This window comes from Pongo abelii, chromosome 6 (assembly GCF_028885655.2).
Source record: "Pongo abelii isolate AG06213 chromosome 6, NHGRI_mPonAbe1-v2.0_pri, whole genome shotgun sequence".
Lineage (NCBI taxonomy): Eukaryota > Metazoa > Chordata > Mammalia > Primates > Hominidae > Pongo > Pongo abelii.
In genome coordinates, this window is record NC_071991.2 from 122,196,144 (window position 1) to 122,209,000 (window position 12,857).

General features: G+C 33.0%; 1 protein-coding gene across 7 annotated transcripts in view; it reads right to left on the reverse strand.

Annotated features, from left to right (window-relative positions):
• Positions 1 to 12,857, reverse strand: part of POT1 (protection of telomeres 1) — a 106,812-nt gene that overhangs the window by 56,867 nt on the left and 37,088 nt on the right. For all 7 annotated transcript variants that reach the window (XM_063725602.1, XM_054559097.2, XM_054559098.2 and 4 more), the window contains 1 exon segment: positions 12,088 to 12,202. In XM_063725602.1, coding sequence (XP_063581672.1) covers positions 12,088 to 12,202 — 115 coding nt within the window.

The window sequence follows — 12,857 nt, forward strand, 5'->3', positions numbered from 1 at the left end:
ACAGTGAAACAAATGATTGGTTTGCCAATAAAAAAAAAACCACACAATGTACTTTGCATAAAACACAAATACTTTGAATGTTTGAAGTTTCTTAAAATTTCATGACAAACACAAGGGCAAAGAGATCACTAGTCTGACAAAATCCAATTCAGATTTTAAGCTGCAGTAATTCTGTATTATGCCTCTCACTTTAAATGCTCCAAACTGATCTACTTTTGTAAATTGTGATTATAAGACCAATACAAGAAAAAAACTGTGAACTTAACTAGGCAAAAAAATAGTAAATAGTTTAATTTAATGTTAATGTTAGTTTAATGTTTAATTTAAATAGTTTAATGTTAGCCAAGTGAACTGACAAAGCTCAGTCCCTGTAGCACTTACATAATATTGAAGAATGTAGTGACTACAGAAAACTATTGAGATTTTTGTAAAAATTTAGATTTAATCTAAATTTTAAAATACTGAAAATTGTTTCATATTTTGATTTTTCTATGAAAATGTCAACTTTCCAAAAGATGACCTAACAGACTGCAAAAGACTCTAGGTAACACTTTGAGAAACATTATTGTAGGCCCACTATCGAGATCTTTACAAGGCCACCTCTTGCTTTTGCAGAATCTTTGTGTAAATTAGAAAAAGACTCTCCTTTCTCAAATAAAAGTACTGCAAAAACCTAAACAATTTTACAGAGGAACTTGACTGAGTCCAAGAGAGCAGCAGCCTTGGCTACACACACACACAATTCTATTAAATCACTGAATTGTAGGCTCAGATACACTTACAGTAGCAATACTTCCAAAATATCATCTACTTGCTATAATGCAAGCTCTCTAAAATGACATAACTACACGTTAGCATGTTCTTAGAACCTCCTAAGGTTATCTATAAAATAATGAGCAGTTTCAAAATAAAATACTGTTTCAATATACAGTCATGTATTGCTTAATGACGGGGATATGTTCTGAGAGATGTGTAGTTAGGCGATTTCATTGTTGTGCGATCACAGAGTGTACTTACACAAGCCCAGATGATGTTTATTTTTAAATTTATATATATATTTTCATATGAAAAAACACAATGTCCCAGCATCATTATTAAACATCAGTCATTTCCCCTAACTGATCTGTTATGCCAATATTAAGTGCCACATATCAGGTTTCTATACATGCTCCATTATAATCTTACCAGACCGCTGTCATACATGCAGTCCGTTGTTGATCAAAATGTTATGTGGCACATGACTGTACTTTATTTTTAATTTAAATAAGTACATATTTGTAAAAAGAAACAAAATTCAGGTTAAGAGAACAAGTGGCATTTAAAAAATCTATTCAATAATCTCTCAAGAACAATAAGAAAAAAATAGCAAGCTAAAAGAAATGTTGAACAGCTTTCAGGTTCCCTCAATTAGCATTAGATTCATGGCATGAAGGGAACCACACTACTTGTTTTAACAAATAGTAACAAAGCAAACTGCTAAAATATGTCTTATTTAACTGCTCCAAGGAAGTGAAGTGTTTTACCAAATACACAAAAATATCCTTCAATAATGACTTCACAAATAAAAATATTTTCCCCATGCCTTATTTTTTGCTCTTTCCCAAACGAAGGTACAAAGTTAAAGGTAATTTAAAAGTCTATCTTCTTTTTAGCTAACATTAACAGGGAAAGTGGAAAGAGTAGAAAATCCTTTAATAAATCAGCATTCGTACTTTAAATAAATAGTACACAGTACTTATAATGTATATCTTTAAACCATTGATAAAGTATTGTCTTTAATGCTTTAGTAATACTTCATATTTAAACTGTTGACAAAGTACTTAACTAGTTTAACACTTTGGTAATAATTCACATAGCTTGATATAAATCTGGAAAAGATAACAAATGATAAATTAAGTTCTCTATTTTGCAATCTTGAGCAATTCACCGAATTTACTCAGTATGATTAAGTGTAAATTGCCTCGGAGTTTTATTATAAGGGAGAGCTGGTAGTTCATCTAAGCAAGGTTTTTAATCAAAGAAGCATGCATGCATAAATTATACAATCCACAAAGAGTTCCTCCATGAAAGTTGCTTCATCTCCTTTTTATCTACTAAAACACTGCTGTTTTTAAACCAATCGGTATTTGAGCAACACTATTCCATTGGTAGAAAAGTATATCATTAAAACATTCAAGTAATACCTATGAAGGCAAATCACTGAATCAAGCTACATTATGTGCTGTCGTCTTACTTCTTTTACAAGGAAACTTACTGTACAATACAAAAATAAGAGCACTCTTTATTTTTCTGGTGTGAGCTTACATAATTTCCACTTGTGCTTTCATTCTATTGCAAGAGCATGACAGCATGGAAGATGAAAGAAAGAAGAAAGAATATGTTATGATGTAATAAATATTATGATGTATACAGTGACACAGATTAGACAGATGTTAGACATTGCATGCGTTCATAAAGGTTATTCTGGTGGAGTTTTACTTCTATGTTTTACACTATACATAAGACTAGAGAAAAAGTCTTTTAACTGAATGAATAAAAGACTGTACCACAAGTTTTAAGAATTAAAAAACAGTACTAAATTTTATGATTCATTAAAACAATTCAAATTGTAAACTAATGAAGACAGGGATAATTCTCTAAATTAGTATGCTAATAATTTGGGAAAAAGTCACGAAAGACAAGAAGCTAGTGCTAGTTCATAAAAGTCAGGTGGAAGCCTGAAGTCTCATCAAAAAAGTCATTCCTGAAAATGAGAAAGAGCAAAAAATAAATACAAAGTGAAGTGATAGGAAGAGGAAAGTGTCTTCTCTCCATCTCCATTCTTTAGATGAAAATTAATAGAATAGCTGGAAAACAGTATGGGTAAGCTGAAGAGGGGAGGCTTGTCTCAACTACCCAAATCTTTAAAGAGGTAAGTGATAACCCGCCATGACCTGAATGAGTCCATTTCTGAAAGGCAGTTAAGCACCTGGGAAGAGTCTCCCCTCACTCACCTAGACATATTTATTTTTTGGCTCCTGAGAAATGGAAAACTCAGTGTCTGTCTGATCCACCAACTCCATTCATTATAATAGATAAGTCATCATTCAATTTGAAAATATATATTCAAAAAGCATGGTATCTTTCACAAATGAAGATTCTATCTTACATAGCCAAAAAACAGAAAAGTAGAGTTTTACCAATTGGGGAAAGACTAAAAAAAATTTATATAAGTAATATAGTAATGGTATTGTAATTATTAATTAATTTATCTGTCTTCACAAAATTTGATCCCTTGTCAGAAACAATGACATATATACCTTTGAATTTCCCATGTCATATTATCTGGCATATAGAAAATAAATAATCAGTTTGTTGAACAAACAAATGAGTGAACCAAAATACAAAACTATATATTTATTTATTTTATACGTCATACATTAAACAAAGAGGACATCCTTATGGTTTTAATATCATCTAAATATTCAGGTAAGTGAATATGAACATGTCACAGGTCATGAGTTCACAACATGGAGTTCAAAGTGGGAGAAGCATGAACCATAGATATATGCATAAGTCTGTATACGTGTATGTTGTATATTTTTCTAGGATAGGTTCTATAACTTGTCATCACATGTGTATGACTGCAAAAGGCTTTTTTGTTTTAAAACGCCAAAGGTGCATTTTCAATGTAAAAAAATTGAAAAATAGATTAAATAATTATTACATATAATTTTACATCATACTAGATTCTTTAATCTCTCTTTGATAAATCAGAAGGCTCCTAGGTCTTATGAAGTAACAATGAGTGACTAATTACTCAGTAATTAATACATTAATATCAATATGTGTATCAATAATACATAGTTGATATTTTCAACTATGTCAATTTTGGATATGTGAAAGTACCTTGTTATACTTTAAAAAATTAAAAGGCAAAATATATATTCATTTAATATGCAACCAGTATTGCTAATACAAAACCAAAATATTAAAACAATTATGCTACATGACACTACATGTACATGACATGTCCTTCTCAGATGTGAAAATAATCAATATTACATAACAAAAAACAGCATTCTAGAGTTAGCTGGGATATTTTTATAGAACAGGAAAAGAAAAAAATGTTACGGCCCCATATCCTAGCATCCTATCCCAAAATCTAAAAGCAAACAAAACTAACAGAGGCTCCCAGAATCCAATGTTTTGGATGCTACTGAGAAATTTGATTATACTGCTCAGTAAGTAGCTAAAACAGAAGGTGTCCTTGTAAGACAGTGAACAGGAAGAGAGAAAGATCTGCTTCAAGAAACACTGTAACATCCAAGACTGCTAAACAAACTACTTTTCTAAAATGAGTTTTAATGGAAGGCAGGGTAAGAGAAACAAGTAATTTTGGAACACAGACCATTCCTGAGGTAAGGTAGTGAGCCCATAGGTGATGTACCACATTATGTGGCACAAAAAGGATGAGCGATCTCTAGCGAATAAAAGAAAGAAGGGACTCAAAATTTGAGGACAGAACAAAAAGAAGGAGAGGCAAACAATAAATATTTTGCCTCTCCCTTCCTCTAAATTCAAATATTAGGAGATTAAGCACAAATAAGGTTCCCTCTATTTTTCCTATTTGCTCACATTGTGAGTAGGCATTATGATATTGATCAAGCAAGGATGAGCCATACACTATTAACAAGTCTGGAAATGTTTTGTAGTCTGAATACATTTATTTTATTTTGTAAGAGCAGATAATAAAAACAGAGTAAATGTGTCTCAAGTTTAAAAAATACCTATTTCTAAAAAACTGAAACACAGCTAAAATTAAATTCCCTTATATGTGTTATCTAAGAAAATATGATGAATGGTATGTGTCCATGGCAAAAACTGTATACCTAATACTATCTACCCAGCTCCCAAAGCCAAAGTATATGTAAGGTTTTCAGAGAAAATTATTGTTATAAAATCTCTAGTCTTAAAGAAGGCAACGACTTTGTTTTCCTATATGAAAGAAGCACAGTATGTATCACTGATGAGTCATTATCAAAATCAATTTTGGGCTTGGTATGGTGGCTCACACCAGTAATCCCAGCACTTTGGGAGGCTGAGGCAGAAGGATTGCTTGAGACCAGGAGTTTTAGGCCAGCCTGGGCAACAGTGCGAGACCTCCATCTCTACAAAAAAAAAAAAAAAAAAAAAAAAGTTTTTTAATTAGTTGGACACAGTGGCACATACTGCTAGTTCCAGCTACTAGGGAGGCTGAGGTGGGAGGATTGCTTGAGCCCAGGAGTCAAGGCTGAGGTGAGCTATGATCTCAGCAGTGCACTGCAGCCTAGTCAACAGAGCAAGACCCTGTCTCTCTTAAAAAAATAGGCTGGGCGTGGTGGCTCAACCCTGTAATCCCAACACTTTGGGAGGCCAAGGCGGGCGGATCACGAGGTCAGGAGATCGAGACCATCCTGGCTAACACAGTGAAACCCTGTCTCTACTGAAAATACAAAAAATTAGCCAGGCGTGGTGGCTGGTGTCTGTAGTCCCAGCTACTCAGGAGGCTGAGGCAGGAGAATGGCGTGAACCCGGGAAGCGGAGCTTGCAGTGAGCCAAGATCATGCCACTGCACTCCAGCCTGGGTGACAGAGCAAGACTACGTCTCAAAAATAAATAAATAAATAAAAATAAAAATAAATAAAGAAAATAACATAAAATAAATTTTGATGATAAAAGGACATTTCATTATGTTGATTCTGTAATATGTGAGGAATTCTTTCTCAGTTTTCACCATTAATCTTATCAAAACTGAATAGGAATGTTAGTATCTATAGCATTATATGTTCTTTCAACTCCGATAGTTCTGATAGACTCTATGTAAAAATTAAAACTTTACTCCAAAGGTGAATATAAACTTAGGAATAGAAGCATTTCTACCAGAATAAGATTTCTACCAGAAATAAGATAGCATGCTACAGGTCATATGTAATCATTATTCAGGATAAGAGCAAAGTTTTCAAGAAAAATTTCTGTCAAGGAGTAAAGATGCCAAACTGCTAACTGCTTCTATCACATTGAATTTAACATTTATAAGATGAATTTTCACGAAAAATTCTAGCAAATGATATGTAACAGAATACACTTTTTCCATCTACCTAAATTTGAATTGCATAAAGGTAATTTTCCACCACATAACTAGCTATATACATCTGGATGTTATTTAGATTGTAGCCCTGTATTTGTGAAAAAGTACTGCTTTAGGTAATATTTTAAAAGGCACAGCTGTGGACTGTTCCTGTACATCTATTCTTGTACTTCTCTGTGGTAATACTAATGAAGGTGATCTTTTCTTGAACACAAATATCAGTGCTATTTGTCTAATATAACTGTAACTAAAGTTATTAGAGATAGTTTTAAACTTTATTGTCTGGCTAGTAGCCAAGACATCTTGCTATGTCTTAAGATTTATTTAAAAGCTTCAACGACCAGGTTCAGATAAAATTGATGACATTCATTTTAATTTAGTATCTTAGAAGAAACAAACATATTATCTTGGTAATAACAGATGGCTCATTACTAGCCATGAATTTTTTACTAGGGGACTGCAGTGATTGAAGTAAACATATCTGATAGAGATATAAGATACATATGCAAATATAATACATATTCTTGTTCCCCATGGCTTTCATTTTATATGCAAGATTTAATAACATTATCATGAGAAAACATTTTTCTAATAACTGAAAATTAATGTTGTCATCAATGTTTTAACAGAGCTATCATTTTAGTCTATATTATCATATTTTAAGTTGTTTTTTAAAATGATGTATTTGCAGATCAATTTGTTAAAAAAACTTTTTAAATTATATCTTCTATAGATAGACATTATTAGCAACAATGTAACTTATTCCTAAGTTTGGTGGGCCAAACTTTCAACCAGGTAAAACTTCAAATTCGAAGAGGATCATAGTGATTACATCTTTATGGCTAACTCCCAGAAGGGGCAGCACATGTAAGATTTGAAGAAAATTGATGGGGAGAGGAAACTACTAAGGGAAAAGTATGTGGTTTATGTTGAACAGTATGATGGGGTGGGGAAATGAAGACTCTGGGAATAAGATGAAATGAGAATATTTGAAAAATAGGTCTTTAAGCACAAATTTCTCTACTTCAACTTCAATGTTCCCCTTTCCTCTAAAACAACAGATATTAAAAGGATTTTCCACAAAACATTCTTTGCAGTCTTCAGGCTTTGTATGAGGTCTATTTAAAACTTATCTCTGTATTTAATAGTCTTCACAATGTTCATTTACACACAGACTAGTTTTTTTAATATTATACATTAATAAAATATGCTGACCACAAGAAAAAGATTTTCCCCCATCCACCTGACCAAAGAGTAAATTCCTAGTTCATTCCTCAACAGTAAAATTTGTATATATGTATCTTTATTTTAAAAATGGTTTTGTAATATGAAGTCAATGAGAACATCTTTGTGTTTGCAACATGATCACAACTCCTGGCATGCAGGAGATAAAGTCTACATTTCATAAACAACATCCATGTTTCACTATTTAACATCTCCGAAATACGGCTCTATCTTAAAATTGACAGTTAAGCATAGTTTAAATAGCATTTTTCCCTTCTTAATGATACATAAAATGATAAAGCCTTTTACAGATAATGGTGTTTTAGAATAGATGAAATACAATAAACAATGTTAAATTTAGTAAAACTAAATATTAAACACAGGTGAAGTGTGTGTTTCTGTTCACTTTATTACCTCACAATAAACTGAAATTCATGGCTTTTGATGTTTTCATTTACATGTTTGTTAAAACCTTACATTATCATATAGCAATTAATAGGTTATACATTTTTACTTTACTTTTAAAACTATCCAAATATATATACAGCTCTGTATCACTTCATATATATGTATATATTTATATAAAATCATGTCCAGGGCCAATGCCAGGAAACCTTTCCCCTGTGTTTTATTCTAGAACATTCAGTTTCAGGTCATACTCTTGTCTTTAATCCACGTTGAATTGATTTTTTGTGTATGATCTAAGGATCCGGTTTCATTCTTTGCATGTGGATATACAGTTTCCCCAGCCCCATTTGGTGAAGAGACTACACTTTCCCCATTATATATTCTTGCACCCTTGTCGAAAATCAGTTGACCATAATAAACGTGTGGGCTTATTTCTAGGCGCTCTATTCAATTCCATTAATCAGTATGTCTGGCTTCATGGCAGTATCATACCGTCTCAATACTGTTACTTTTTAACGTATTTTGAAATTAGAAAGAGAGAAGCCTCCAGATTCGATCTTTCTCAGGATTCTTTTGGCTATTCAGGGTCCTTTGTGTTTCCATATGAATTTGAAGATTGATTTTTATTTTTCTATAAAAAATGCTACTTGGATTTTGATAGGAAATACATTGAATCTCAGATGACTGAGTAGTATGACCATGTTAATAAAGGCATAACTCATGTAATTGTACTTTACTTTATTGTACTTTGTAATACTGCAATTTTATAAATTAAAGGTTGTGGCAACTCTCCACTGAGCAAGTCTACTGTCACCATTTTTGTAACAGTATGTGCGTCTATGTTACATTTTGGTAATCCTCACAATACTTGACTTTCCCATTTTCATTGTATCTGTTATGGTGATCTGTGATCAGTGATCTTTGGCATTACTATTATAATTGTTTTGGGGTAGCACAAATCACACCCATATACAGTGTACTTAACCAATAAATATGTATATTCTAACTCCCCCATCAACCTGTCATTCCCCTCTCCCGCTCCTGAGGCTCCCTATTCTCTGAAACACAACAATATTGAAATTAGATGACTTGATAACCCTATAATGGCCTATAAGTGTTCAAGTGAGAGAGTCACATGTCTCTCACTTTCAATCAAAAGTTACAAATGATGAAGCTTAGGAAGGCATATATCCAAAGCTGAGATACACTGAAAGCTAGGACTCTTGTGCTCAGTTAGCCAAGTTGTGAATACAAAGAAAAAGCTCCTGAAGGAAATTAAAGGTGCTACTTTAGTGAACACATGAATGAGAAGAAAGTCAAAGAGCCTTACGGCTGATACAGAGAAAATTTTAGTCGTCTGCATAGATGATCAAACCAGTACAACATTCCCTTAAACCAAAGCCTAAAGTAGAATGAGGCCCTAACTCTCTTCCATTCTTTAAAGGCCAAGAGAGGTGGGAAGGCTAGAGAAGATAAATCTGAAGCTATCACGTTGGTTCATGGCATTTCAGAAAAGAAGCCATCCTCATAACATAAAGTACAAGGTGGAGCAGCAAGTAGCAAGTGCTGATGAAGAAGCTGGAGCAAGTTATCCAGAAGACCTAACTAAGATCATCAACGAAGGTGGCTACACAAACCAACACATTTTCAATGTAAACAAAACAGTCTTCTCTTGGAACAAGGTGCCACCTAGGACCTTCACAACTATGGAGTAGTCAATGCCTGCCTTCAAAGCTTCAAAAAACAGGTTCACTCTCTTGTGAGAGTCTAATGCAGTTGATGACTTTCAGTTGAAGCCAATACTCACTTATTCTCAAAATCCTAGGGCCTTTCAAAATTAGGCAAAACCAACTCTGCCTGTGCTCTTCAATGAAATAACAAAGCCTGGATGACATTGCTCACAGCATGGCTTTCTGAATACTTTAAGCCCAATGTTGATACGTACTGCTCAGCAAAAAAGATTCTTTTCAAAATATTACTGCTCATTGACAGTGCACCTAATCACACAAGAGCTCTGATGGAGATGTTCAAGATCAATGTTATTTTCATGCCTGCTAATACAATATCCATTCTGCAGCCCACAAATCAAGTAATAATTTTTACTTTTAAGTGTGATTATTTAAAAAAATACCTTTTATAAGGCTATACCCACCATAGATAGCGATCCTTCTGATGGACTGGGGAAAAGTAAATTAAAAACCTGGAAAGTATTTATTCTAGATGACATCAAGAACATGCATGATTCATGTGAGGTCAAAATCCAACATCAACAGGGGTTTGGAAAAAGTTAATTCCAACCCTCACAGATGACTTTGAGGGGTTCAAGACTTTGGTGGAGTTAAGTCACTGCAGATGTGGTGCAATCTCATAATAAAACTTCAACAGATGAAGAGTTGCTTCTTATGGATAAGGAAAGAAAGTAGTTTCTTAAGAAGTAATCTACTCCTGGTAAAGGTGTTATGAATATTTTTTATATGACAACAAAAGACTTAGAATATTCCATAAACTTAGTTGATAATGCAGCAGCAGGGTTGACAAGGACTGACTAAAATTTTGAAAGAAGTTCTACTGTGAATAAAATACTATCAAACAGCATCTCACGTTACAAAGAAATCTTTTGTAAAAGGAAGAGTCAATTGATATGAGAAACTTCAGTATTGTCTTATTTTAATGAACTGTCACAGCCACACCAGTCTTCAGAAAACACCATCCTGACCAATCAACCTACCATCTCCACCAGCAAAACGATGATAACTCACTGAAGGCTCAACTTATCCTTAGCATTTTTTAGCAATACTGTATTTATCATCAAGGTGCATACATTTTTTAATGTAAACTAGTACAACCACTATAAAAAACAGCATGGAGATTCCTTAATTCTCCAAGAGTGTATTGTTTAATATCTACACATTTCTAAATTTTACAATTTTCCTCCTGCTATTGATTTCTAGTTTGATTTTATTGAAGTCAGAAAAGATACTTGCTATCTTAATTTATTCACTTGTTTTGTGACCTAACGAGTTATCTATACTGAAGAATGTTTCATGTGCACTTGAGAAAAATGTATACTCTGCTCTAGCTGGGTAGAATATTCTGTATATGTCTGATATGTCTGTTAGTTCCATTTGGTCTACAGTGTTGTTCACGTTTTCCGTTTCCTTATTGATCTCTGTCTGGATGGTCTCCCCCATTATTGGAAGTGGTGAAATGAAACCTCCTAGTATAATTGTGTTGCTGTCTATTTCTCCCTTCACTTCTGAAATGTCTGCTTCATGGATTAAGCGCTCTGATGTTAGCAGCATACATAATTGTTATATTTTAACCCTTTCATCATTATATGATATCCAAAAACTGCCTGTTGTGACAGTTTTTGACTTAAAGTCTCTTTTGTCTGATGTAAGTATGGCCACTTCTCCTCTTTTGGTTACCATTTGCAAGAAATATCTTTCTCCATTCCTTCACTTTCATTTAGCCTATGTGTGTCCTTAAATCTAAAGTGAGTTTTTGTAGACAGCATATAGTTGTATCTCATTTTTTTTAATGCACTCAACTACTCTATGATTTTTTATTAGGGAATTTAATTCATTTATAATAATAGTAGTTATTCATTAGGAAGGTCTTACGATTGCCATTTAATTCATGGTTTTCTATCTGTCTTGTGACACTAAATTCCCTATTTTCTTCTCTTGCTATCTTCCTTTGTGTTTCATTATTTTGTAATGACATGCTTTGATTCCCTTCTCATTTTCTTTTGTGTATCTTTTATAGGTATTTTCTTTGTGGTTACCATGGGGTTTACATAAAGTACCTTATATTTATAGCAATCTACTTTAACCTGACAATTTAACTTTAATTGCATACAAAAACTCTACACTTTTACTTCTACCCCAAATCACACTTCATGTTACTGAGGTCATAATTTGCATCTTCTTATACTATGTATCCATTAACATATTTCTATAGTTATAGCTTTTATATATTTGCCTTTCAACTTCTATAGCAGAATTAAACGTGATTTATGCATCAATGTTACAGAATTGCAGTATTCTGCATTTGTTTATATATTTACCTTTCCCAGTGAATTTTATATTTTCATATGGTTTCACGTTGCTCTTTGGCATCCTTTGCTTCATTCTTTGTCCTTACTGTCTTTAACTAGACTCTAGAATCTAAAGATCACGTTTATTTTACAAATTAAACTAGCCAAAGAATATGCATCAGTGTTGTTTGGCAATTATAGGTCAGAACTGAGCTTCTATTCTAGGACTTAGGGTACTGATGGAACTGTGTTGCTAAATCAATAATGCATTTCTACTCCAAAAAACTCCACCAGTTTTAATACCTACCAGTTCCTTTGCTTAGATATGGGGGCTTAAAGAACTTCACAACACCATAGACATTGACAATTGTACCACCCTTAAGTTGATTCAGGGGTGTATATATATAATTTGTTGCTGGAACCTAAAGAAAGAGAAGACAGTGAATACATTTATAGAAAGTATTTACATTGTAGAATCATGTTATAATCATATTAGCAGCAAATCCATGTAACTGTATTTTATCCTTTTAAGTGTCTAAAAGAAGTTATAACCTGAAATAAGGCAATGCACACAGCTTAGCTTATCCAACTGGTTTTCATTAGAACTTTGTTTATAAATGGTACAATTTGCACACTAGCTCATAAAGGCATAACCTATAATCTAATTAAAACATCATACTTCTTCAATAAAACACATAGCAAACAGTATATACATATAGTCCCTGACTTATGATGGTTCAACTTACAATCTTCTGACTTTAGAATGGGTCTATTAGGCAATTTAATGCATTTTGTATTTATGAAATTTTTGACTTATGATGGGTATACTGGATGTAACTTCATTGTAAATCAAGGAGCATCTGTAGTGAAAAACAGCAATACGTGTCAAAACTGAAGCAATAACACAAAACAAGAAATACTTTTTAAAAATATGTACATCTTCAATGTAAAAGGTCAAAGAAAAGAGAGTTTTATTAAAGGGAAATGACAAGGCATAATGAGATATTTTTAGAAGCCCTGAAAAGGCAACTAGAATACTAGTCTTAACAATACAAGTTACATCTCTTGTAAGTTTAG